Source organism: Cygnus olor, chromosome 8, assembly GCF_009769625.2.
Source record: "Cygnus olor isolate bCygOlo1 chromosome 8, bCygOlo1.pri.v2, whole genome shotgun sequence".
In the NCBI taxonomy this organism is placed as follows: Eukaryota; Metazoa; Chordata; class Aves; order Anseriformes; family Anatidae; genus Cygnus; species Cygnus olor.
The window spans coordinates 26,760,833-26,788,241 of NC_049176.1; the positions used below are offsets into that span (position 1 = coordinate 26,760,833).

The window sequence follows — 27,409 nt, forward strand, 5'->3', positions numbered from 1 at the left end:
AGCAGCCAGCTTTGCTTTGTTTTTATTTTTGTTTCAGTAGAAACACACTTCCCACAATAACTTTTGAAACTTACACGTGGCACAGACGGGGATCAGTTCCAGTTGATATGAGCCTGGAAGAAGAGAGGGAGGAAATAACTTAATTGCTTTAGACTTCAGTTCAGCTGGAGTCGAGAGGAAAGAATCGGTGTGGGGATTTTTTTTTGGGGGGGTAAGGGGAGGAATACAGCAAGAAGGTCGTGTTCTTGGTGAGGAGAGCTCCTCTGCGGATTTTGTGAAGGTACTGTACAGCATGCTGCAGGGCATTCACAAAACAGGTGGCTTTATATTAAAAAAGATACAACGCAAAACCTAACTCTGCTGCCAGTGATAAACAGCTGTATTGCTTTCTTGGAAGTATTGCTGCACTTAGAGCATGCTGTGTTATAAACAGTATGTTCCTCTCTTTTTTACCAAGAGGGGAAAAATAGGAAACGTGAGACTTTGGGCTAAATGTGACCGGAGAGGTTTGAGGGGGTGGGGGATAGTTTTTTGGTGTTTAGTGCTGTAATATGGGGCTTACAAAATATAGAAGAGACTGAGTAGATGGGGTGTTAATGTCAAATGTTGTGACTTTGCCTGTAAGGCATTTGTCATTTCACAGCCTATCTATCCCTGGTCCCTAAAGATCAGTTAATGTGTTAAAAAAAAAAAAGGGGGGGGGGAGTTAAAGGGGAAAAAGATGAAATACAGGAAAAACTGTTGATCTCTCTGTTCCTGGCTAATCTGAAACAGGCCCCCAGGGAATGGGAGGACATTCCCACCTGGAATTCAGATTTTGTGTGGAATGCAGCTAAAATGAAAGATCTAGTATCAGATAGTGAGGCTCCAGTGTCCTGCAGTGAAATGCTAAAGCACACACCGCCTCTGCGTCTGTCAATTCCAGCATGCTTGCTTTTGGCACCTCTCAAAGATCTCGCAAACTGTGTTGACAAAAAGCAATGAGAGATTGCTTCTTGCCCAGGTCTTTATATTCGGACTATAGCTGCTTCCTCTTTCCTACTCACATTTTCCCATATGGTGACTTTGGAAAATTCCTCTCTGATTTCGTTGGAAAGTGCAGGAAACTCGTTGGTAGAGGGTTGCCTATTACTCTCTCTAATTCTGCTGCTCACATCTGGAAAGGATCTGGCTTGGAAAGGGAAGACTTGCTCTGAGCTCAGTGCATGTAACTGACATGGCATGAGCTGAGGGAGCCTGTGGGGGCAAGAGAAATGTTCTTCTCCATTCATCTGATCTCTGACAGCAAAGGTGAGTTTCTCAGCACTTTATTTTTTTTTAAAAGCTGGATTGTCAGACATCATCCAGCAGCCTGCCTTTCAGCTATAGCTTTCAGAATAGGTATCAAATGTAAGCTACAAATTTACTTAACCTGTTGATATTGAAGGAGAGGATGTTTTTTCAAGTGTGCATGTGTCCTGTAAGAAATGCGTGTGGAGACAACGGATGCAGAGATGAGATATTCTGAACATGAGCCTGCTGTTGTTTGAGGTAGTTGGAATTGTTGAAAAGCTACAGTAACTCCTGAAACTTCAGTTTACTTCTGGAGACTGTGCCTTTTGGAGCACCCTGCCTCTGGGGCTATGCTGCAGCAAAGTGTAGAAATCCGTGGTGCTTCTGTCTGAACTCAGAAAGATGCAACCACAGAGAACCCTGAACTTGTTTTCAGTGTAACTTCAGTCTCTGAGTGGAAGAGTCTGATCCAAAGCCCTCTGACAGCGAGGGAAGAGTGCTCTTTTTAGTGGGTTTCAAGCTACCCCTTTAACAAGATTTCTTAATAATGCGTTGGATCAGGCCCATGGGAATGAATTTAAAAGGAGTGAGTTACTTCAGGCTTTCTTTGAACTAAAAGAAAATCAAACTCATGTCTGGTTTTACTGCCTGTTCTCCAGATGCAAGCAGATGTTTCTGTATCTGGAGTGTCTCCCTGTGGCACCAGAGCAGCATGCCCTTCAAAGGCATCGTAGCAGAATCTTATCTATTGATGACAATAGGGTGAGACTGTCTAGGAAATTTTAGTGTATGATAATAGATGCAGTATTTCATGCTAATTTTTTTAACATAATTTCTGCTATAGATATGGAAAAATCAACATGTTGCAAATATATAGAGCCCAATACCAGTCATGAGGTAACTGCTATCGAAATGGTGTTGGCATTGTTACAGCAGGGCTGCTTTTGACCTGTATTTAATTTTTTTTTCAGTTTTGTTTGTAAATATCTGTAACAGTAAGCTGATATATAGGAAAAAATAACTTTGTTAGAGATCTGATTTATTGTACTTTCTGAGATTATTTTCTCTAAGATTTCTGGAATATTTTCTGAGGTTAGGTCACCAAATACTAAGGATTTTACTAATCCCTTGTTGGCATACTCATATGGCCAATTTTGATCTCACTGTTAATATCTAGCTATATTGCCATATAAGGAACACCATCTGATCTCTGGAATGCTTTATAAAGGAGATTAATTTCATTATATTCAGCTTTTATAGAAATGGAAGCTGTGGAATAGTGGAGCAGGGGGAAGAGGGATCAAGCAAACAATGTTAAATTCTTAAAATCACCCAGCATGTTGGTAGCAAAGACCAGGACCAAACCAAACCCATCCATATCTCAGGCCAGTGCTCTGTCCTCTAGCGCCACCCTTCTCCCATTTCTTCAAGTGTAAGTCAATGTTTAAAGAAATCATTTAAGATTATCATGACTGTGACCCAGAGCAGGATCCCTCCAGTGCTTCCCAAGCACCCAAAGTCTGCGAGAGCCCCCGAGTTCAGCTGGTGCAAAGCAGCAAATCCCAGGGATGCAAACAGAGCCGTGCCGCTCTGACAGGTGCCAGCCGGGCTCTGGGAGGTTCTTGTTTCTCATGCAGGGGAACCTGGAGTGGCAGGGGTGGATGGAGTATTTATTTCACAAGGTCAGGAATCCATCGTGCTTGTTGACCTTAAAAGATCAGCCTAAATAAGAATTTCTCATCACTGTTGGATACAAAGGATAGTAGAAAGGGGGAAAAATAAATTAATTAATTAAAAAAAAAAAGAAAAAAGCCATCCCTGGCTGTTACCGCAAATTGTTATGTATAAATCTGAGCAGGGCAACAAACGAGATGGGGGGGGCTGGATGAGGGCCAGCTAGCTGATCTGGTAGATACCCAACTTCTGTTTGCATTATTCTAACCTGCTGCCAGAAAGATAAAAGCTGAGCGTTAGCCAGGCCTCTAAGGGTCGGATCAGCACCGTCCAAAACCCATAGGCAGCCCGTTGTGTTTCCAGTAGCGGGGAGGTTTTGTTGCCCTGTTAGCCGATGCTCCAGAGCAGCCCCTGAGAGGCGTCCTGGCGGCTGAGCCAGTTTTCCAGCACACCTCCTTTACATCGATTCTCGCTTCCCTGTGCAGAGCTGCCTGGGCCGGCGTGACCAGCAGCTACACACGAATAACATTGCATAACCTCCTCTACAAACCTCCGGGATCATCTGGCGTTTCTCAATATAAAAAAAAAAAAACGCAATAAATAACGTGGGCGGGCGGGGGGGCGGCAGCTGGGGACCCACGGGGGGTTTCGGGGGGACCGGACCCCCCGGGGAAGGCCTCATGGGGCTGACCCCGACCTCTCTCGGCTTCCAGGGGCGATGCCGGCCGGCGGCCGGGCGCTGCTGGCGCTGGGGCTCCTGGCTCTGGGCTGCGCCGCCGCCGCCGCCGCCGACTTCCCCGAGGGCTCCCCCGAGCGGCGGCACCGCCCCCCGGCCCCGGCCCCCGGCTGCCCCCGGGACTGCGGCTGCACCCAGGAGGGCGTCGTGGACTGCGGCGGCATCGACCTGAAGGAGTTCCCGCTGCTGCTGCCCGAGCTCACCAACCACCTCTCGCTGCAGGTACGGGCCCGGCTCCTCAGCGCCCGGCTCCTGGGCCGGGGCCAAAGCACCCTCCTGCCCTCGCAGGATCCCCGCTCTCTGGCCCCACACAGCTCAGAGAGCAGTGACCTGGTGCTCAACACAGCCCTTTGGAAAGGCTTGGGCAGTCTCCCAGAATCAAGGGGGACATTTCACCCTAATTCTCTCTCCACGCATCAAAGGAGGAAAAAAGATCAGATTTTTTCCCTCCTTATTCTCTTCCCAGCTCCAAGAGAAGTATTTTTGTCCAAAGTAATATTTTTTTCTGGCTAAGGCCTCCAATTCTGAGGTGTCTTCGAAAAGTATGGACTAAACTGCTTCATTAATAAGAAATTCTCTGGCAGCTCAACATATTACAGTATTGTGAGCACAGCACACTGGTCCCAACACAGAGCCAAACAGTGGCTCCCAGTGTCCCGTCTCCTTCAAGCCCCCTCCCTGCAGCATGTGCACGCAGGAAGGAGTGCTTGAAGTGCAGCTGAAACCATCCCTCACAGGCCTAGAAGCAGCACCAGAGGGATGGATGGCCTCAACACGGGGTGAGAGCTGGTGCTGCGCTTGCCAGGGTGAATTCAGTGAGGAGATTTTGGGGTTGTTTTACCCAGGAAGCTGTAACATCACAACTGCAGTCATTGGTCGCGCTATGGAGACTTCATGTCGTTTCAAGACAAGGGGATGCAATAGGAGATTCAAACTTCAGGTAGGAGCCTGTCCTAGACTGTCCACAACACGCTTTGCTGTTAGGTGCCGAGATCCCCATGACCAGCATTTTGACAGGCGTCCTTCCCTGCCTTTGCTCTGACACCTCAGAACATGAGCAGGGCTGGTGTGTGGCAGCACAGTGGCCGTTCTCCAAGCTGTGGTCATGGTTCCAGACTTCTCCACAGTGCTTCTTTGGCTCTTAAGCAATCGCTTGTTGTTTACTGCTCCCGTTTGCCAATTCTGATCAATGGTTAAAATGCAGTTTTTGTTCAAAGCTTTCCATCCAAGTGCTGTGTAGTTAGAAAAACCGTAATGTAAGCTGGCACCTTCCTCAGCAGATCTGTTCCAGGCATGTGCTAGCCATGGCTCCCACCTCTACTGCCAAAAGCAGAGAAGCTACTTTGAAGCAGCAGCTGTCACTTTCTGTGTATTAGCTTGGCTTCCAGCTCAGTGGGTCCTTGACTTTTTTAGTCCCCTAGATGCTAAAATGCTAGAATCACTCATTAATGGCCTAAATGCTAGTAAGCCTGTTAATGAAAATCTGATGGCAGTCGCTTCCGACAGTAAAACCAGTGAAACTGAACGCAATTTGACTCTCCCTGCTCATGACAAGTTTGCAGTGGGACAAAAATTCTTCATTTTAAAAGCAACACTTAAATAACAGAATAAACCTGAAACTCTACAGTGCCAACCTTGTAGCAAATGCTTTGCTGCAGCTACACGTTTGGCTGTGGCAGATGGATTATAAACCTTGCCAGGCATGATTGCACTCTGTGTGCTACCAGTCCATAAGCTGAATATTTATGGAGATGAACACAGAACTTGTTTCAGGCCTTCAAATGCTGCTGGGTTTGGATGTCTTGGTTTTGAGATTCAAGTTTGGCTCATTATGGAGAGAAGGCTGTTGACAGTGATTTGACATGGTGGGTTCATTTCCAAGTTTTACTGGAGTTCGTAGTCTGGGTTTTATTGGGCTCCTTCTTGGCTTACTTTGCTGATGATTAATCCTCTCCATTTTCTTAGAATAACCAGATAGAAGAAATCTTTCCAGAAGAGCTTGCTCGTCTTCACAGACTAGAAACTCTCAATTTGCAAAACAACAGGCTGACTTCAAAAGGTAAGCTGGAAGAGCCGTGAAGTGCACAGAGATAGAGCCTCAGCAACACCAGCTTGTGCAGTGGGCCCAGTGGCAGCTGATACGGAAGCCATGAGGAGTGATGAACTCAGTGGCTGGCTGTAAGCATCACTCCTTTAGCCATCACACAGATTGTGGAGGCACTTTATCATCTGAAACATAATACTCAGTGTATAAGAATGCAGCCTTACTGAACCAGTGGAGGAGACCTGGCAGCAGCACTATGTACTGTGGCGTGAGATCTTCTCATCCAGGAAACTCCCTCCAGTCCCTCAGGCACATCAATGCAATGCACTTGAGAACCAGAAATGTCTACATGCCGAATGATTTCCTTCTGACTGACCTCGTTTCTTAATTCACTTGTTTAGTTCAGTCAGTCAATGCAGTTTAGTCCAGTTCAGTCCTTGTTGAATTAAATATAAATACATATAACATATATTGCAAATAAGGCAACTTCTCCCCTTCTAAAAGCATTTTCATTTTTGTAGGCAGGCTTTGTTTGCTAAGTCTAGTGTTTATTAGAGAAACTTGACAACTGGTTAGTGAAGAAAGTAGAAGAAAATGGAGGAAATAATAAGACAGTAGGATATGCAATACAAAGGATGCAATTTTTCTTAACTTGTTTGTTCAGTTGCTCTGAATTTTCTTACTATCCTTGTTGCAATGACAGCAAATAGCCTTTATTGAGAATGTGGGCACATTATGCATGGGATCCAAAACATATCACTCTTACATAACACAAGGACGACTGCTTAATAGATTCAGACCTTGATATTACTACCCTTTGGGTGTGATGTTTCTTTCACGAGCCTCAGTGCAGCTCTAAGTTTCACATAAGTTTTGACATGGGAAATAGCTTCACCTTTGACTTTCAGTTTTCTAAGTGACAGGTCAAAGTGTTATTTGCAGCCTTTCCATTGTGATTGCAGTAGTGCTTGTGTGATCAGCTGGATGTGGAGTGATTCAGCTGAAAATTAAAAATTATTGGAGGACGATTAGCTCTGAGCTGGATCAACTCTAAGCTGGTTACTGCATGGCTGTATGGGATTGTGGGGAAGCAGCACAAGAGAAGAGTTACAACATGCAGCTACTGGTGTTACTTTGGCAACCTCATGGTCATAGATCAGATTGATCTGATCATTAAATGACCTCAGATTATGTCCTGCCAAGAAAAGTTATCTGCAGATTCATGAAAAAATTACCAAAGAAACTTCTCAGATAGCATGGTTGCTGCAAGCACTGATAATCAGCTGTACAGCAAGTCTACACCAGCTCTGTACGTGACCCCTGTCAGCAGGGTGGGCCACAACCGTGCATGCTTATAATTTTTAACAGTCTGCCATTGTTCTTAACAGTCTGTGTTGGCTTGATTTGGTTTGGTTTTTATAAAAAAGCAACAATAGGTCTGAATCAGATTGTATCAGTGCCAATGAACGATATCTAAATCTTCTGTTAAAATATTCTCTGAGAGAGAGGAAAACACCCTCTGGTATTTTCAGTCAGAGAGGCAATAGGGTGCCAGTGTTACTGATCAGAGCTATTCCTGTTCCTAAGGGCTGCCAGAGGAAGCATTTGAGCATCTGGAGAACCTGAATTACCTATACCTGGCAAACAATAAGGTAAGAGGCTCACAAGGCTTTCAGAGTTCTTTTCTAATTGGGTTCTGAAAGTTAAACAAGCAAGTTCTCAATTCTTTATAAAATAGATATCCTATCGATGTAAAATTGTCCAAAAGTGATATTCTAATGAAGGTTCATTTAAGGTCAAGACAACCAGTCCGAAAAACTTAGAGGCTACACATGCTGGTAGATTTTGAATGCTTATTTCTTTGTGCGGTTGGTGAAAGCTTTCCCTTGTGTGTGTGTAGGGAGGTATGGAGAGCCTCTGCACCTATAAATTACCCCTGTATGCAAATAAGCTGTGGGGGAATGGTGTAAAATGCTGCATATCTCAATCGGATGAGGCTGGGTTGAAATACCGGTGAATAAACGCATCCTAATACTTGTGTATGAGCTGTCAAGATCTGCAAAATGCCATCCAGTTTTCTCAGACCCCCATTCTCAATAGGTTTGTTGGGGGGAGGATACCCGCACACAGTGAAGCTGAACAGGTAATGAATTTATTCTTTTCGCTGCAGTGGTAGGAGTTGAATTTCTTTTTTAATGGAAAAGATCCCGTCTGGGGGATCCAAGTTGATTGTCATGACAGAAGCACATTTCCCTTCCTGCCAAGGCAAAGAAGTGAAATGCCTACTCACATACCCTTATAATACCACCATAACCACCCTTAATGCTGGTTCCCATTATGGCTTTCTCTTTCTCTGGTGATCCCCCACAAATATTTGCTATAGAAAGAACTGGGATGCCACAGAAAAAAATATAAGTTAAAAATCAGGCAGAGCTTTTTTGTCTACAAATACCCTTCCCTTTTTTCCTTTTCTCTCTCTCTACATATCTGTATGTGTGTCCGTATATATATTTTTTATTATCCTCTTATAATCTGTGACCCTTTGATGTTTCATTTATATACATGTGGCCACACTGAGGTTTCAGTCATGCCAAGACATTTCCAGAATCACTCCATGGATTTCTGTGTGGAGTGATTGAAAATAGAACCCATTCTTTAGTACAGTAACATTGTGTTCTTTTCTCTCTTTCAAGCACCATTTCCATATAACAATCTTGGCAGTTAATAACTCCATAAAAAGGAACAAGCCAGACTGTGACTAATATTCCAGAACTTCGCACTCCAGTTTTCCCTGTGTGACAAAACAAAGTGTTTGGTTTTTCTGGCTTTACTGCAGAGAGAAAAGGATCCCAAAAGAAAATGCAAACATCAGCGAATGTCAGAACTAGTTATGGTGAGAAGTTGTGGATCCACAAAAATAACACATTTCTTTATAAATCACAAGCCAGGACAAACCAGATTGGCTTCAAACTGCATCCACTCTGCAGTGGGAAATGATGCAGATCAAGTAACTGTGGTGTCTGGAGGAGAGCAGGGATTTGCTGGTAGTTTGTTCCTTGTTTTATGGAATATCTTTTATGCTTTATCTTCACTTGTGATCCCACCAGGTATTATCTTTCATTAAATGAGCCTAGATGGTTGGAGAAACAAAATATTGTAATAGACTAAAATCCTGCAATGGCTTATGAGTAAAAAGTACTTTAAGTAAAGAATGGTTGCTGTAGTTTCCTTTAGAATTTTTCATCACACTCATGATATATATTAATTACATAGTAGCTACAGTAGGCCTTGTTAATAACTGAAGTCTCTCCCATCAAACTGTAGACTGTGTCCTGAGCTGCCATTATTATTTATTGTAAATTGGTGATTTTGGTGACAGAGGTTTATACCCAAGTATTCCCAAAGTGATATGGGATTCACCTGGATCCAGTACTTCTGTTTATACCAAAGCCTGTGATAAGCAAGAAAATTTGTTTCAAACTGATAATAACTTTTGTATCATCCTTCCAAGTTCATTGGTTAACTATTTGTTAATAGTGGAGAAACATTATCTGCCATATGGGAAGTAAAGCTGCAAGAAAATTGCAGCTGCAGAAATGAAGATTGCTGCTTATTAGGCAATACACTAGATGAAGCTGTTCAGTCACCTTTGATTTTGCTAAATTACAACAATCCAGCAGTAATCCTTCAAGCAGTCAACCAATGGAGATCAATTACCCTCATGACTAAGTGCTGAAATGCCAAAGCAAAGTCCTTAGCAAGTGAAAACTCTTTTTGGATGAAACTTCTCTTTCTCTTTCCTGTGGTTCTGATGTTTTTAATTTCACATATCTTAGACATTCGCTTTGTTTTGTGTGAAAGTTATGACCCAACAGACTGTGTTTCAGGAGAAAAGCTTTAATGTGCCACTGTGTATGAAAGTGATTAAGTTTATTTCCTGTGTCTGTTATCTCAGTATTGTGTTGTGGTAGAGACTTAGTTCTGCCAGACCTTCCTAGTCAGAGATGAGTGTCCTTATGCACTTCCATGAGATCATATCTCCCAGGTCAGGAGGTGAGAGACTACCAATAAAGTCAAGGGCAGTGCTGTGGCAACTGTGGTAATACACAAAATGCCTCTTATTTCCACTGCTTAGGTACTATCTGTACATAGAGATAGGAGGGACTGAGAGATCTTTCCACTTGTGTTTGTGATCATTAAATACTTAAGACAGCTGAAGGATTGCACAGGTGAAGATAAGAAATAGTATATAATGTACTTTTACCTTTTAAAAAAATACAACTATCTTGAGTCTGTTAAGTTACAAGTTCATGGCTATAGTACATCAATGCACACTTGACAAGCTAGCACAGAGGTTTTACTTCAGGTAAATACATAGTATAAGTGTTGGAGTAGTTCTTCCGTAAAGTGTCTGTTGTCTCATACATTATTCATCTTCCAAATATTTCTGTTCTTACACTATTATTAACAACCGATTGCTCTTTCACATAACAGTGCTGTGAGGAAGAAGCTTTACAAATTCAAATAATTTCAAGCTAGAAGGTACATTTCTACCATTGCCCAGAGTTTTCAGTCCTGATCTCAGAGCTTTAGAGGACAAAAAAATCAGCGTCTCCGTAGAAAAGATTCCTTCAGAGTGTACGGAAAATATTTTATCAGTTGTCTCACTGCTACTATAGTTAACATATGTAACCACAGTGGTAGCACATGCCTACTGCAATTCAGTAGTCTTCTGTTTATGTACTGAAGGATCATATCTAGCACAGCATCACGTTGATAATTTGTTTCCTAGGGCTTAATCTTGATGCATAAGTCTGCAGGGTTCATTTTTTCCACAAAATTGTCCTGTAACCTAGAAAAACGCAACCTGTATTCTTGGTTGCTAGATGAATGACTGCAATTACCAGCCACTCTGTGAAGCTAGCTATTGTATTACCTGAATGTTCTGTAAAACTGAGCTTTTAAAATCATTAGTCTTCACTCCACCAGATTTTGTTCAGATACAGACATTCCTAGTGTTTTTTTATACCACTGGTGAAAATAATAGTAGGCCAAGAGCAGACAGGACCAAATCCTACTTCTCTTTGACTAAAAATTTTTGGAGACACGAACCCTTCTGTATTTGGTTTCTGATGCATCACTTCATCAGAACAAAGTATCGCCATACAATAGGTCTTTGCTTTGAAGTTCCATTTGATATTTCATCATTGAACTCGGAAACATCCCTGCCCTTTGGGAACCTGGGTCCTTTGTTGAAGAGATCATTATAAATGGATGCAGTACTGGAACAAACACGCAAAGTGACACTTCCTCTCCCAACCAACATACTTTCATTTGGGAGTAAACAGTAGGCCAGTGTGAGGTGGGTTGGATTTTTTTGGCACAGCAGACTGAGGAATTATGAACAATAATAAGCAATGCATTTGCTTTCAGAATAACAACTTTTTGACTTCTTCCACCAAAAAGAGGCAGGATTCTTCCAACCAAAACAAATATTCACATATCTTGGAGCAAAAGTCTGTCTCCTTCCTGGAGAGATTAGTGAGTGAGGACAATTTGTTTTTGTTCATACAATCTGCATTCTGTTTCATTTACTTTTGCCTGTTCAGAGAAAATAAATTTGCAAGTGTTTTGTTGCTGGCCTTATACTTGGTTAAAACATTTGTTGCATATAACTGGAATTGCCCCAATTATTTCTTTTTCAGCTAACAGTGGCTCCAAAATTCCTCCCGAATACCTTGATCAGTGCAGATTTTGCAGCCAATTATCTCACTAAGATATATGGACTCACATTTGGACAGAAACCAAACTTGAGGTAAGGGATCAGGAAGTGAAACAAGAATAGAGTGCTGCCGCTGCTTTGAGGTAGCTGGTGAGTTAAAGACACTATCTGGCTAAACCATTTTATTGCCTGCTCATACTTTTTTGAAAGAAGCTGACTACTTGTTAATTTCAGCATGAAGGATCAAATAACCTCTCAGACAAATACGTTCCAAGGGCTTTTACTAGCTGCCAGACACTTTTGCATAGATAAAAATTAATTTGTCTCCATTTTGGTTATGCTTCAGTTACAATTTAAAAGGAACAGTTTCAGTTTCTCAAAATGGGGATTAATGGTTAGAAATTGCCAGATTTTTATAACCCATTAAAAAGAATAGAGTCACATTGGGTGTACAGTACTCAATACAGTTGAGTGTAACTCAGCTATGTTGAAGTTAAGCATAGTTACCTTCCTCTGGTGTCAGAGGTCTCTCTGCTAGTTTCAGGTTGTGATTTTCTCAGCTGGATCCAGTGCAACACATTAGTCCATCTCAAATTCAGCTGGGTGTAGACACACCTCCTGTGAGATACAGTCTTTTCCAAAGGCCTTTTGGGTAACCTCTTTATATGGACACTACAGTATCTAAATCCTGCAGAGACATCTCAGGCTCCTTTGGTAGCAATTTGGAAGCACTTAATAATAGCTGACCCAGTTGAGCTCCAAGATCCCAGTCGTGTGATGAACTGAGGAACTCTCAGTTCCCTCTGATTTCACTGAGAGCAGAAACTACTCTGTACTTATTAGGCCTTTAGTCTCATAGGCTCTTGGTAGCTAAAAAGGCAGAATCAGGCATTGATTTCTGGCAATATCTCGTCATAAAAGAAGCAAGATTTATACGTGTTCTTCCTAATTTGAGTTACATAAGCTGTCATGTTCTGATTTCATATTAAAACACTTGCACTTCTTCTGAAGTGATTTTTACAAACTCTCCCACAACAGCATTCATTTTAATCAGAGTAATAACTCATTGATTTCTGAAATTGCTGATATAAAATCCTATTTCAGTTGTTTCAGTTGGTTTATTTGCTCCCAGCACAGTTCATGGTCTCACACTGATTATTTGGAAAACAGCATTTTCAGAAAGGCAAATATTTGTAAGTTAAAAGTACAGCTGACCATGAAGGGTGAGCTGTATTTTCATGTGGCTCTGGACCTCCTGGAGTTTGTGATTACACTATTGTGTTTCCATTCTGAGCCTTTCCTTCCTTTCAGAAAGATGTTGCCAAGTTCTCTGGAACTGGTAGAGAGTCCTAGCCCACTTTTACACTGTGCTCTTTTTTGCAGCTTTAACCTGGCTCCATGATTTCAGCTGCCTGCTGCATCTCAGGGTACACACAGGGAATGAAGGGGTAATAGCGATCAGTAAAGTCCTGTAATTTCTTTTGTTAAAAAGAAGTGAAATTATTTTATTTAGCAGTTAAACCAGTCATAACTTCATAGTTACTTCATAACTTCATAACAACTTCAGTTGCTTTATAGAGAATTACAACCTGTGCAAGGAAGATTAAATCTTTTTTTTTAATTATTTTTAGTCTGATTGGAGAAACTCTTTGGTGAATATTAAAGGTTAAAAGCAAGACGGGCAAAGGGAAAATAAGAAACCTTCTTTCAAAGGGTCATTAAAAAACAAAACTCTTACAGATACACATTTTAACCCTCTTGAGTAAGGCCACAACGCTGATGTGTTTTGTACCTCTTAGCCAAGTACAAAGCTAGGTCCAAATGACAAAACTGAAATTTAGATTTCAAAGCATTGTGCAATCCCAGATTTGCATTCTGTTACTTGTTAAGAAGGTGAAGCTACTTGTGAAGTTCATATTCACATCCAGGTTTGGAATTTAAATAGACCTACATTTCGGAGAGTATTTGGACTAAGCATATATGCCTTGCTAAATTAAAGGGCATGTTTTGAAAACAACTCTAATTATCTCAAGGAAAGAAGAATAGACAAAAATAAAATTTTTAAACAGCTTTCTTTTGGTAAAAGAAACAAACATAGGTCTAAGTATCTGTTTAACTTCATCTTTTTTTCTCCTTCGGACAGATCTGTGTATCTTCATAACAACAAACTTTCAGATGCTGGGTTACCTGATAGCATGTTCAATGGCTCTGATAACGTGGAGATACTCATAATGTCCAGCAATTTCCTGAAATATGTTCCAAAGAATCTCCCTCCAGCCTTATACAAATTGCATTTAAAGGTAACGACACCAAGCTTCCATATTCCTTTACAATTGTGACGAAAGTACTATGTTTGTATGGGATTCAAACTGCACAGCCAAGTGATTTCAGTTCACTTGAACACATTCCCAGGCCCGTTGTAAGTCTCGTAGCTATCTGCTTACTTTTTTGTAAGTAATCGCATGTTTTTGCAAAACATGAAAATGCTCACAGGGGATAAAATTGCTTTTCAGTGTTTTCAGGAGAATGAAAGGCAAATGCCCATGTGGTAGCACTGTTGGACCCTGGTTGGGTATAATCATACTAATGCCTGCTAGTACAAGAAGGTAGATCATTCTGCATGGCCATCCACTAATTGGCTTCCTGGTTGAGTTTGCCACTGATGATGGTGTTTTTCCTGACAGCTGCTTACACCCTAGATGTTGGCTTTGCTCGCTAATTCCTATCACATAGACTGCTGTTCCCTATCATCAGTGATTTTTGTTTGCTACTGAACTGGCAATTCAGTCAACACAGTGAAAGTTTGGATCAGTGATTCTTCACTGCTACGACTTCTCCAGCAATAGCGTAAGAGCAGAAGTTGTGGTATTATCTACTCTCCAGCACTTTTAATTCCATGTCATCTGATTTTGATAAAAACACTTCATAATGTCTGTGCTAAAGTTCTTAGCTTTGTTAGCAATGGGAGAGCTGCAGTGGTGGGGAATCCTGGTTCCGTTTGTTTCTCGTGTTGACAGCTCCTTGGACGTGTGTAGACTGAAGTCTGTTATCAGCCCCTGGTCTTATGCAGTTCTGTGTTGCCTCCCAGCTTTCTTTTCCCTTGAAGATTTCACTGCTAAATCTCATTAAAGTCTTCTAGAAAATGGGCTTCTGTAGCTTGAAGAAGGCAAAGGGTCTGATCCTTTAAATTTCTGGAATTTCTGTGCAAAGTGTGGAGTTACTAAACCCCTGGGTTTTATTGGCGTTTATAAGTAACTGTTATCTCCCAAGAGAAGGCTCAACTTTGAAGACTCTCTGAACTTTTATCCTTCCCTGCTATTACCAACTGTGTTAAGGGCAGAGAAGTGGGAGAGAGAAACAGGCATTTTGTTTTCAAGTGCACTGCCTGTCAATAGTAACATTTATTGATATTTTGATTGGGAAAAAACAAAAATGTGACAGTGAGAAATGGGAAACAGCAAATAGTGGGCCCAAACTGATTAAAAGTACTGTAGGTGTGACAGGTCTTTCTTTTTCTTTCACTATTCATTGAGATACCCAGCTGAATCAGTCTGTGGTGGTATCCACTTTATATTAGTTGGGACATGTATTTCGTGTAGCCTGCCAATCACATTATTGTGTATACCTTAACGATAGGAAGTTTAACATTCAGTTTCAGAGTTTTATATATCCTTTTATAATTCCTACAGTACCTGTACGGAATTCCTAAATGGAATTTAGTTTTATATTTTGTTCATATCTGCCTGCTGGCTACTCCAAAGCCACACTAAGGCAATAATTATTTTGGAAGTAGTAATTATTTTGGAATCTACATTGCAGAAACTGTGCCTTTTCAAATGTCGAATACTAAAAGAACATCTGGTTCACAGCTTCCAACCAAGCTTTAGTTGCCTAAATTACATTGTAGATTTTCACATAGGTGCAGGGACTATGAATGCAAAATAAAGTTCTCCCTGGGTGCCAAATTCTAACTCAACCTAAAAATTCCATAGGAAAACAATAAAAAGAAGTTGTAATATTTTAAGCTATTATTTGTATTTATTTCTTAGGCAGAATTATAACATCCCCTGAAACATCTTGTGCCTGCCTGGTATTTAATTTATTTACCTGGTATTAGCTGAGCAGAACCTGAATGTCTTATTTTGTTTCATGCTAAATAACGTGCTATGTGCTTCTGCTAACTGTAGAACAACAAGCTAGAGAAGATTCCCAAAGGAGCCTTCAGTGAACTTACAGGCCTGCGGGAGCTGTATTTACAGAATAATTACTTGACTAATGAAGGAATGGACAATGAAACTTTCTGGTGAGAATCACACCTGTAGATTGCACCTGTGTTCGTGTCTGTCTGCCTCCTCTAGTATAGTAGTCCATCGACTTAAAAGTACATTTATTAAAAACTGCACTATGTTATGCATTTCTCTGCTAGCTCTAGATGATAAGGTGTAGATTTAGATGCTGCCATTGAAAAGCAAAGATTGTGGTGAGTGGTGTGAATTCACACTCCAGAGTACTTGTATACAAAAGACAGAACACTGCACATCAGACTGCACCGCTCCTGATGGCCACAGACCCAATCGTGCAAGGTAACTTCCCTCTGAGAACAGGCAACCCAGAATGATGGTGCAGGCTGGTCTCTGTTCTTCCAAACAAATCAGAAGTGAGGCTACTCAAAACTTCTCAGTTTCCAGGGCAATTCACTGGAAGTTCAGGCCAGACATTCATCTTTGCTAAGCCACATTTTCGTTTCTGTGATCTGAAGGCAGCAGCCACTGATATGCAGTTGTGAATTCATCTGGCACAGCTGTACCCCAGGACAGAGAGACTGCTGGAGTAAGAGGGGATGCAATGGTGCTGCTCAATAGCCAGATGGCTGCAAAAGCTTTTCTAGAAACTGGTGCAACTGAAAAAGCCTTTGGCTGTCCTAAATTTAGCCTGGGACTTAGCGCTTCAAAATATTAACCTTTGTCTCTGTTTGCACTGAGTGCTGCCCTTCTTTTACCTGAAAATCCAGGCCTGCCTATAACTTGGTGTGAGTTCTGTAAACTTTTCTGATCTCCAGCAATGAAAAATTTCTTACCTTTTCCACATCCTACTCCCAGAAACCTTTTGTAGTGTTTTACTTTAGCTCTGTTGTGTCGCCCTCCAGGTAATGTTGGACATACCATTTCTGTTAAGATTTCAATGAACAGAGTACAGCGGCTACAGCTAAGGCACCAGTCACAGTCAGCAGAGGGGGTGGATATTACTTTGCTGTTGTGATATTAACTGTACAGCACAGCATAATCCTATTGGAGATGTACCCAACTGGGGAGGCATTACAACTTGCAGCAGTGAAGTGCTTTACCCAGAAAGTATATTTGTTCATTCAGAACATACTTGGATAGCTCTGAGCAACAGCGTAGTAACCAGTGAGTAATGTCTGTAATGCATTAGTTCTTGTATTTCCTGAAAACTTTCTAGTCATCTGCAGTGGGTTATGTAGTGCCATGCAGATCAGTCTCTTCGCAGGAGCTCCTCAGTCCTGGCATATAATACCACTGATCCACATCCAGTTGGTGTAAGTGGCTGGTCTGAGGATTTATTTTAGCTTCAACTGAGTCCATGGAATCCAGATTCAGTAGCTTACACAAAGCAGATCTAGCCCTGACTCACTTCCATAATGCTGGAGGGTCAGGAGAAGTTCAGTATCTTAGTCTAGGACACTGAATTAGCATTTCTACTTTCCATAAGAGTAATATTTCATCATCTTAAAAGCAGGCTTGCTTTTCAGTTTAAATATACAATTTCAGAGACAAAAATACTCTTACTTGGACTACGTTTCTGTGAAATTGAGAGCTAAATTATGTTTTAATGGTGATCCCATTGCAGCTTTTTTGTGATGAACTGGAATTGTTCACATTGCTATTTGTACTGGCAAATGAGAGAACATTAGACTGCAAAACTGATCTCACGTCTCATCCAGGTGGCAGGGTTTGGGTGTTTGTGTAGTCTAGCAGGTTCTCTTGCTAGTGTGGCCAGGGAGCAATGGCAGTGCCTAGTCCTTAATGGCAGTGTGGGAGCTCCCTGTTTTGCTGTCCGCATCAGTCATTTTGTGAGACAAAAAAGGGCAGTAACAGGAGCTGTGCCAGGGCAAGACTGTAGAGATTGTAAAATCCTAGGGGAAGTTGATTATCATTTCACCTTGCAGAATCTAAACAGAGAGTGTTTTCTTTCCTGCTTTCCCAAGGAAACTGTCTAGTCTTGAATATCTGGATTTGTCCAGCAATAATCTCTCACAAATCCCAAGTGGTTTACCTCGAAACATCGTCCTCCTTCACCTGGAAAAGAATGCAATTAAGGTGATTGGCAGAGATGTCTTGACCCAAATTAAGAACCTTGAGTACCTTCTGCTCCACAATAACAAATTAAAAGCCCGAGGTATTCACCCACTAGCCTTCCAGGGCTTAAAGAAACTGCACACTGTCCACCTGTACAACAACATGCTGGAACGGATTCCCAGTGGTCTGCCCCGACGAGTGAAAACACTTATGATCCTTCATAACCAGATCTCTGAGATTAACAGGAATGACTTCGCTACCACTTACTTCCTTGAAGAGCTGAACCTGAGCTACAATAAGCTCAAAAGCCCCCAGATCCATCGGGAGGCCTTCCGTAAATTGAGGCAACTAAAGTCCTTGGATCTTTCTGGAAATCATCTCAACACAGTGCCTTTTGGCTTCCCAAAGAACTTGCAGATTCTGAAACTGAAGGAAAATGAGATAAGCATCATCCCCAAAGGGACTTTGTCTGGGATGACAAAACTGCGGGAACTGTATTTGAGCAACAATAAACTGAAAGTCAATTCCATTTATTCAAGAGCATGGAGAGAACTCAGCAGTCTCCAGGTAGAAACATCACCTTCTCTAATTGTGTTAGTAATGCTGATGTCCTCATCTGTCTGCCTAAGCCAATTTATGTAGCACCAGTACTAGATTTGCTTGGTGCTCGTGTTTTGGGCTTGCATTGTAAGTGCTGCATGCTCTGTTTCTAGCAGTAAAATGGTGTGCTGTTGTGCCAGAGGTGAGTACCTCCCACTGCTGACCAAAATGGTGGTCCACCATGTACTGCTAATTCTGGGAAATGTGAAGACATTTTTGTTTCTGAACCCTAATGGTGTCCTGTATTTCCAGCTAAACATTAACAAATGTTGTCATTAAAACTGAAACTGTGTTTCAAATAGCTTGTATCCCAAAAGATCTAAAATCAGCACTGAAGAGAGAGCAGGAGGAAGGAATGCATAAACAAAAACACTCTTAATTCTCAAAGCCCCCACATCAGCTTATAGTCAGACAGGCCAAGCTGCAGGATTTAGCAGCTCAGCTGGCTAAGGCACCTGGATAGCAGTTAGGAGGTCTGGATTCAATCAGCAGTCTTGTCATTTGCTTAATTGTTGGAGAAAGTTAAACACAAACCATAAGGCAGGCAGAAACAATCAGATTTGTGCTGTGGAAAATGACCTTTCAAAATTGTTACACTGGCTGAAGGATTTGTCTGCATTTCCTTTTAGGCAGCAGCCTGTGTCCTGCAGTAAGAGGTATTACCTATGTCATATGGCAGCCATCTAGGGTGCACATGGTTAGGTCACTGTACAAGCAAACTTTGTACATTTGACAGCAGAGCAGGGATAAAGAATGTGGAGTATGTGTCCTGCTGGTCCCCTTTGTGTTTTCAGACATTCCAGGCATTTATCTGTGTGAACATTGCTCTTTCTGATGTCTCTGGAAATAAATGAGCATGATTTTCAGGTAATGTAAATCAGCAAGGCGGGAACAGTATCTGTAGCGCTGTTGGTTTGCATCAGCCATAGATTTGGTTGGTGATGTTAGTGATACATTTTGCATTTGTTTGGTGCCTCGGTGATGTGTGTGTGCATGCGTGTGTGCAAATATATCTGAGATGGAATGTAGTTTGGAAGGAAGCTGGTGATGAGAATTACAGATCCTGGTAATGTTTCACTGCAGTAGCTTGATGAAATGTAGCCATTGTCACCTGCCTTTTTTTTAATCCCCCAAACAAAAATCGGTCATGAGACTCATTAGGCAGCTATAGCTACTGGTTGGAACTACAAAATTTCAAGTTTGGCTTTCTTGAAAGGCCTGATTCATTGCAGTTTCATGTTACTTTTATGTTGCAGTCACTCCCCTGTAGTGACTGTCAAGCCAGAGTAATGCATTGCTGAATCAAACACGGGCCCTTCAACTGTACATACCCCACAGTAAACGCTGTTCATTTTAAACAAGGTTAAGGTAGTAGCGCACACTTAATATTCTGTTAGACTAATGGTCATTTTTGGCTGTGGCTTTTTCTTAAACAGTCTTACTACTTGTTAGATATTTCCATGATAGTATATATGAATCTGATTTTGTAATATTAAGGGCTTAACTCTGCAATTGGTCAATGAGTTAGTGCACTGGAGATTGGACAGATAACAATCGCATAAGATCCTGGTTGTGCAAGTACTTAGCATACAGTGCAGTCCACACTGTTTCCATGGAAATCACTGAAGACTATCTATTTGCAATTGCAAAGCTAGGTATTTGCATAACTGTTTGCCAGACTGGGATTATGTGGAGAATAAAAACACCGAAATCATGACAATCATCCGCAGAACTGTAACTCTGAAAAATGCATAACTAGTATGTTGGCTTGGTGCTATGAAAATGGTACAATACAGGATAACAAAACACTTATTTTGATCCATTTCCTTGCTTAAACTCATCTAAGAAAGTATCATGGACTTTAGTCCTGAATGTCTTTGTTCATTGATCTATGTGAGAATATTTTCAGCTGTTTTTATGTGTAAATTTATCTAATGTAACCTTAGCTAGTGAAGCACTTGCAATAACAGCTTCCAAGGAATATTCTCAAGCATATCTGAAACCCAATCTGTTTTAATTCACTGTAATAGTCATGGGCTAAAGCGTGGGGACAGACATAAGGAATGTTCAACTGTGTAACAAAACAACATGGCATGTGAAATCATGATGTTAAATAGTAATGCAAGAAAGCAGAATTGTCACAGCCGTGCTTACCTTGATGAGAATTAGAAGTAGATTAAATCAGTTTATGCTACAGTCAATATCACTTCAGTTTTCCACCAAGAAATCAAACTCAATTTTTGTGCATGGCTGACAATTTACAATTTCCACTCTACACACAGCATTTGTTGTTTTCCTGACCTCACCAGGGAAAGGTGCTGAAGCAGACTCACCAAAGTACCATCTGAAAAACAAAGCTTGCTTCCAGATGAATTTCAAACCCAAATCCTGGATAAGCTTTGCTTAAACATCTTATTTCTGTGCTACTACCATATTAAGTTTTTAGTAAATGCACATATGCATGCATTATATCCTTATGTATGTATGTATATATGCACATAAAAGCAGTAGATAACATTTTAAAGGAGAGGGGTGTGTGTTTATACAGCCAACCTTTAAAAGCTCATTTGTTGTTAAGCTCACTTAACAGTGAAGTGCTGCTAATATTTACATTCAATTATTTATTTAACCCCTTGTTGTCTCTTCCTTGCAGTCACTAGACATGGCTGGCAACCAGCTGCTTTCTATCCCATCAGGCCTGCCAGAATCTCTAGAATATTTGTACCTTCAGAACAACAAGATCACAACCATTTCAGAGAATGCTTTTGAATCCACACCCAAAATAAAGGGAATTTACCTCAGGTAGGGTCAAGTTTCTACTTCAACATGCAAGGTTTTTCTTCTTTATCCACTTTACAATTGCTTAGTTTTTAGAAAGTATTTAAAATCTTAACTTTCTAAATAAGCATCTTTGTTTTGTAAAAATGTGATGAAGCTATGTTCATCTGCTCAGAAAAGACATGGATACACATAATATGCTTTTTCTCTTTAGAGACATTGTGTGTGCCTTATTAGAATGGATTAGGCACCTTAGAAATTCTGGGAAATTAATATTTAACAACAAACACTACGTCGTATTCCAATATTTAGCTGTAATCTAAAAGTTTACAGTCCAGTTATAGGACTTCAGCATTGCCTTTGTCTGTTAGCCCTGGATTTTGGTACTGTATAAAAAAAAAAAAAAACTGTCATGGGGCTTCTATGACTAATCTTGACGTGCACATTTCTTTGATAGTTCTGTTAGAAACAGATGACAACATACTCAACTGTCACAAATGTGGCAGTTATGTAACTAAGTTTAGAAAGCTTTTCTGTTTTCTGTTTATTTTTTTTTCTTACTCTGTCATTTGGATGAGGACCTTGTTTATTAAATTGTGTTTTACGGGTGGCAGATACTGACCTTTGTTACACATAATGTAAAGTCACAGTGAAGTAGCTGATTTAAGCAGAGTTATTAAGGATTTATACCATAAGAAGTGAAGCCTGAATCTGGCATAGTAATATATTCAATTTTAATGTAACAAAACATTATTGAAAATATCGCTTAGAAGTAAAATACAAAACCCTACAGAATATGTGATTAAGCTGATCCCATGTTCAAAAAGCCTAGAATGCCTGCTGGCCAACATTAAATATGGCCTTGTTTTGTCTGTATGCAACAATACTGCCCTACAGTTCTGAATCATACCTTTTTGGATGAATGATTCCATACCAAGCAAATAAAATTAAAAAGTCTGGTGTAAATCAGAGCAGTCTGTCTATTCAGCTGCTCATATTTATGAGATTTTTGTGAATGCTTGGATGCAAACCAGAAACCAAATACCACATTCTATATTTCTATATAAAGAGAGAAAAGAAATTTGCAGAACAGTTTTGCTGACATATTTAGGAGGCAACTCCACCCACATTAAGCTCTATTTCTTAACGGGAGGCAATTAATCCATGTAATAGTGTGAAACAATAATATACATCTGGAATATTAGACAGAATACAATTTTAAGCATATTCAAGAGTAAGGAACGAAGCAGGAAATGTGAGGGGTTCTGAAACTTCATATTAGTTTATTTACATTCTTGGAAACCAAAATAACATGAAAAATTATTGTATGTTGCCATGTTTCTAAAGGGATACTTTGTGCCAGTATTTCATGTATTGTGGGAGAAGAATTAAACTGTCAAGGGATGACATGGAATCTCGTGGAAAAGCAAGTTGCACTTTGAAATGTTGGCAATGGAGCAGATGCCTTTCCTCTCTGGGAAGGAGAAAGCAGAATGCCAAGAGAAAGAATTTGTGGGGGAGGAATTTCAATATTATGATTTTTTTTTCCTTGCAGAATACCTTTACAGAGGAGGGAACAGGGACTGGGTAGAGAAAAGTAGGAGTTTTTTTGAGAGTGTGACCAGTGAACTATAAATCAGTGGGAGATACTTAACGTTTCCCAGTATTTTCCTGCAGGGTCCTTGGCAAAGATATGCAGTGCTGTCAGCAAGGTTTGTTCAGTCACTTTGTTTGCCTGCTTGCTAATTTGTACCTGCTTTCCCTGTCTTTTTATGGCCAGAGGAGTCAGTACTCTGCAACCTAATGTGTCCAGAGTTGCGGGGAAACAAAAAGTGAGGGGTCTGGAGGGGGGAACATTGATTTTGAGCTTCAACTTTTTATTGTCAGTCAGGACCTTTGTACACTGTTCAGACACTTGAAGGATAATCATCTTTCCATATTCCTCATTTCAAAATTCAGTTCTACATGAGGAGAAATCAATGCCAGCATTTTTAGCAGTTCTGCTTTCTTTACAAGGACTGGCATCTCTGAAGTGCTGTTGTGGGTCAGAGTAAAGTCAGAGTAACTCTGCAGAAAGATTTTCTCGTAGTCTCCTTTCATTTCTGTGTTGGATATAAAAATGGGCTTATTTTAACAGGAAGGTCTTTTTGTTTGTTTGTTTAAAGGTTTAATAAGATTGCAGTTGGAGCACTGAAGGAGAGTCTCTTCCAAAGCCTAAAGTACTTACAAGTACTGGATATTGAAGGCAACCTTGAATTCAGCAACACTTCAAAGAATAAGGATGACTCAGAAGAGGAAATGGAAGATGAGGAAGAGGAAGAAAACTGAGATAAAATGTGAACTCACACAAGAACATCATGTTGGAGGTAACAACTGAAGTTTAGTTAAATCAGAGAGTGCAGTTCCTGCACTCTCAGTAAATATTTCCTCTCTGTAAATAATTCCAATTACAAGTATGATTGAAACATAACAAGTAGATGACTGAGCCCTAGATTCAAAGACTTTTGCTAAAACATGACCAGGAATTGCAGAATTAAAAAAAGATTGAAAATACTTTTTTTTTTTTTTTAAATTGAAACAGTCAGTATACGCCTTTACTTTATCAGAGGCAGTGGACTTTTCATAGTGCCTCTGGCTTAGAGCCACAGCAGAGACAGTAGATAAATATGGAGGTCATTATTCACCAGTTCTGGTTTTTTTTTTTTTTTTAAGAAAGGTATTTCATGATATTTTTAAGTAACTAGTTCAAAGGGAAAACGAAGAACAAACTCCAAAGTTTACTGATGCAGAAGACCATGTGGGCTGAAAGTGGATTAAAAAAAAATGGATAAATTAAAGGGAGGTAGTCCCAGCACTACCTTGTAAACATGGCATTAAGATGCAACCTCTGTCTCAGGCAATCTGTAAGTCACTGACCACTGAAGTGGGTTGGAAGATAATACTGTACTTGGAATATTTCCTATGGAAAGAATATCCACTTCAGGTCACTTTTGGAAATGTTATGAAGGACTGGATTAATTCTTGGTCCAGGTTAGCCATGCCTAAGATCTTAGAACAACCTATGCTTTTGCTACCGATAAATCTTGACAAGGGTTCATTGCTCATTTCACCAAGATTCATTGAAAAGCCTCTTGCCAGTTACAAGTCATGATTGCGGCTGACTTGGATTCCAGACTGGTGATACTAAGATCTCAGCATTCCATAACCAATCTGACCAGCCACTTGAACCTCTTTTCTTTTAAAATGCAGAGGAAAAGATGGAGGGAAAATTATATTTTAAAAGTATGTATTTTTTCCATAAGAATATGGATCTGCTTTATGCATATCTTAAGCCTTTTATATTCAAAAGGGATGATGAGGTTCAACATACTGCCCTCTACTTTTGGAGAGCTAAACTCCAAGACTTTGAAAGAAATGTTTAGTTTTGCCCCAGATCACATTTTGTCATGGGAAATGGCACAAGGAATTGCTAGGAATAGTGCTAATTCACTGAAAAGATGAAGGAGGTTGGAAAGGACAGAAGTTACTTGGAAAGTTAAACATTAGACCTCCAGGCTAGGCTGTGTCAAATCTTTGTGGGAAAAGAAATAATTATGTTTAAAAACTTAAGAGTATATATAACTTCTTTATCAGCACATTGCTGGTTTGGATTGGGGCATGTGCAACTTGTCAGCAGGCACTAAATTTAGCCTATTCTGTATTCTGTTATGTAACTTATTTTGTTTTTCTGATGTTTTGCAGGAAAGCATATGGAAAATTACATATATGTCTATGTGTATATATCTATATAGATATATAGAGAACACTTAGCAAAACGTGCAATGAATTACGCAGAAACTGTTATGGCACTGGGCCAGGCTTATGGAAGACAGTGTGTTACAGTGCCTTATTCAGGGAGAGACCCTGAATGCCTTTCCAAAGCTTCCAAATCACCTTATACAAGACCCAGGATCATAAGGGATTGCTCTGGAACTCACAAAAGCTGGCTTTTGTTTCTTCTGTTTTTCTTCCTTCACTGTTTCCATCTGTAATAACAATATGGGACTGTTTTGAACACATGCCTTCAAATGCTGTTTTTGTCACCGCATTTTAAGTGAACCATGTATATGCTTCTTTTCTTTTCTGCCACCCCAAAGAAGCTGTTGTTGATCAGGCAAGATGAATATTTGCAGTAGTTTAATGTGTGGAGCAGTATATGAGGCATTTGGGTCATCAAGCAGCAGTAATATGTCTGGATTAAACTATTCCTCTGTTAGAACAATGTGTATATTTGGATGAGAAAAACAAATTAAGGCTGGATCCCAAAATATTTTATCTCTACTGCCAAAGCCTGCAGTATATGCCTGTTTTAGAAAGGTTTTAAAATAAAACAATTGCTCTTGTGAATATATATAAAAAAAGCTATGTCTACCTTCCAGAGGTTTGGTATAGTTTGTGTCTTGCTGTTATTTGTCCACGTGGCAGTTGTGTGAATGTCTTGGAAGATATGTCCAGAAGACTGAGTAGTGGTATGCAGTATGATATATGTGGTAGAATTTTTCATATATAGTATATCATTTACATTAAGAGCTAGAAGTGAGACTAATGAAGCAAAAGAGATAAGTGAGTGTGGGGGTGTCTTAAGAAGAAACTGTTAAGCGTCAACAGAAATTTCTTTGTTTAGTTCAAGTCTTGAGACAGTACCTGCTGTCATACTCTCTTAAAGCCTCACTTGTTCTATGATGTTGAGTACTCTCAGCTCCTGTTCAAATTACAGAAAATGAAGAAACCAAGGAAAAGAAGATTTGCAGAGGTACCTGGATGGCAAGGTTCCTATTTGATTATAATGTCCTTCATCTGAGGTAGCTAATCTGTTTGAGGAAATGGTCTTTTCTTTTGAGGATTTCTGATTTAACACGTGTTGTTTTGCATACTGTATTCCAGGATTTACTTGGAAACATAGTTGGCCTGATTCTTTACCAGCTGTTTTTCCTGCTGGAGAAGATCTAGTTCCACACTCCCTTTGGGTTCTCGTAGCACAACAGTAATTTTGAGCTGAAACTTTCTAATTTAGATGATCCAAGTTGGTCAGGAATCATAGAAGGAAAGATTGCTTCCTGAAAAAAACAACTTGGCCCTAAACAATTACCAAAAAAACAAACCAAAACCATTTTTGAATATCAGCTATACAGCTGAGCAATAAAATAACCTTCCAACTAACTTTTGGGACAGATTTCTATGTGAAATATTTGCAGAATATATCTTAAATTAGTGAGGTATCTCTAGTAACAAACCCCAGTGACCAGTTTTGCTAGTCGTTGGTGAAATAGACCTATTTATTGTGCTCCTGAACAAGCTGAGAATTTGCACATTTGTATAGTTTTGTGTAGAAGTGTTTGTTTATCTTTAAACTTCAATGCCTTACACTGTGATTCTGTGAGAAGTACGGTGCCCCCAAGCTCCTTTGAATTCCTTGAGAGTATGGTGGGGTGAATGAAGTGGTGAAAGCACCTTTAAGCACCTTTATGCACTTTGTTAGAATCAGGTCCAAAATTTTAAGATGATGAAAGTTTAATACTGTTTTTAAGCGAGAGTCAACTTCGCCAAAAGAGACCCCCTGACAGTCAAAGGGGCTTATACTGTAGACTAGTGCAGTTAAGAAACCCTTTTCCAAGTTTCTTGTTTTGTTTCATTTTTGTTTGTTTGTTTGTTTTTTTTAATACCTGCACACTGAACTGTCCTTTGGAGGGGACAATTTTTCCCAGCAACACCAACAAAAAAGCCCGCCCACCCCTAGCCTGGTAAAGCCAAACCAAGCTGGTATTTGTTTCATTCTTTCAAAGGGATGAGAGGCTCCAGGAGAGGTGATGAGGAAGAGTCAAGTCCACAGGACTATGCCCACATATTTTTCTTGTCTGTGGATGCAACCTGTAATCCCAAAGTCCAAGCCAGACCTATGGCAGACCAGGATGCAGAAACAGAGTCTTACTTTCTCATGGCCTTCACTGAAAATGAGGAGAGCTGGGAAGTTGGCATCTCCCTAGGCTGCAAATTTGGGCCAGAAAAAGACAACATAACCACTGTTTTCATGTGACTTTCTTCCTGTGAATTGCTTAGATTTAGGAAAGAGAGGAATAGCAAGTATTTAATGCTGACATAGATGTTATAGGAAGTGAAATGTTGAAGTATAAAACATTCAGTTGGCAACTTTATTCCTAAGTATGCATTTGGACATGCTTGGTATTCATGTGTGGTCTGTATGTAAACTGAGATCTGGGTTTATTTGC

General features: G+C 40.3%; 1 protein-coding gene across 5 annotated transcripts; it reads left to right on the top strand.

Moving 5' to 3' along the window:
• Positions 1–25,570, top strand: PODN (podocan). Of its 5 annotated transcripts, none has more exons than XM_040565452.1 (12): positions 3–280; positions 1,098–1,290; positions 3,660–3,904; positions 5,648–5,741; positions 7,314–7,378; positions 11,432–11,541; positions 13,592–13,748; positions 15,636–15,751; positions 17,675–18,332; positions 21,019–21,167; positions 23,309–23,509; positions 24,885–25,570. In XM_040565452.1, exons 2-11 carry the CDS (start codon positions 1,254–1,256, stop codon positions 23,469–23,471), a joined length of 1,794 nt encoding a protein of 597 aa, XP_040421386.1. In that variant the 5' UTR covers positions 3–280; positions 1,098–1,253; the 3' UTR covers positions 23,472–23,509; positions 24,885–25,570. The 5 variants fall into 5 exon arrangements, with proteins under 5 accessions (XP_040421391.1, XP_040421386.1, XP_040421387.1 ...); XM_040565453.1 differs by having other exon boundaries at positions 1,103–1,290; XM_040565455.1 differs by having other exon boundaries at positions 1,165–1,290.
• The last annotated feature ends 1,839 nt before the right edge of the window (positions 25,571–27,409 follow it).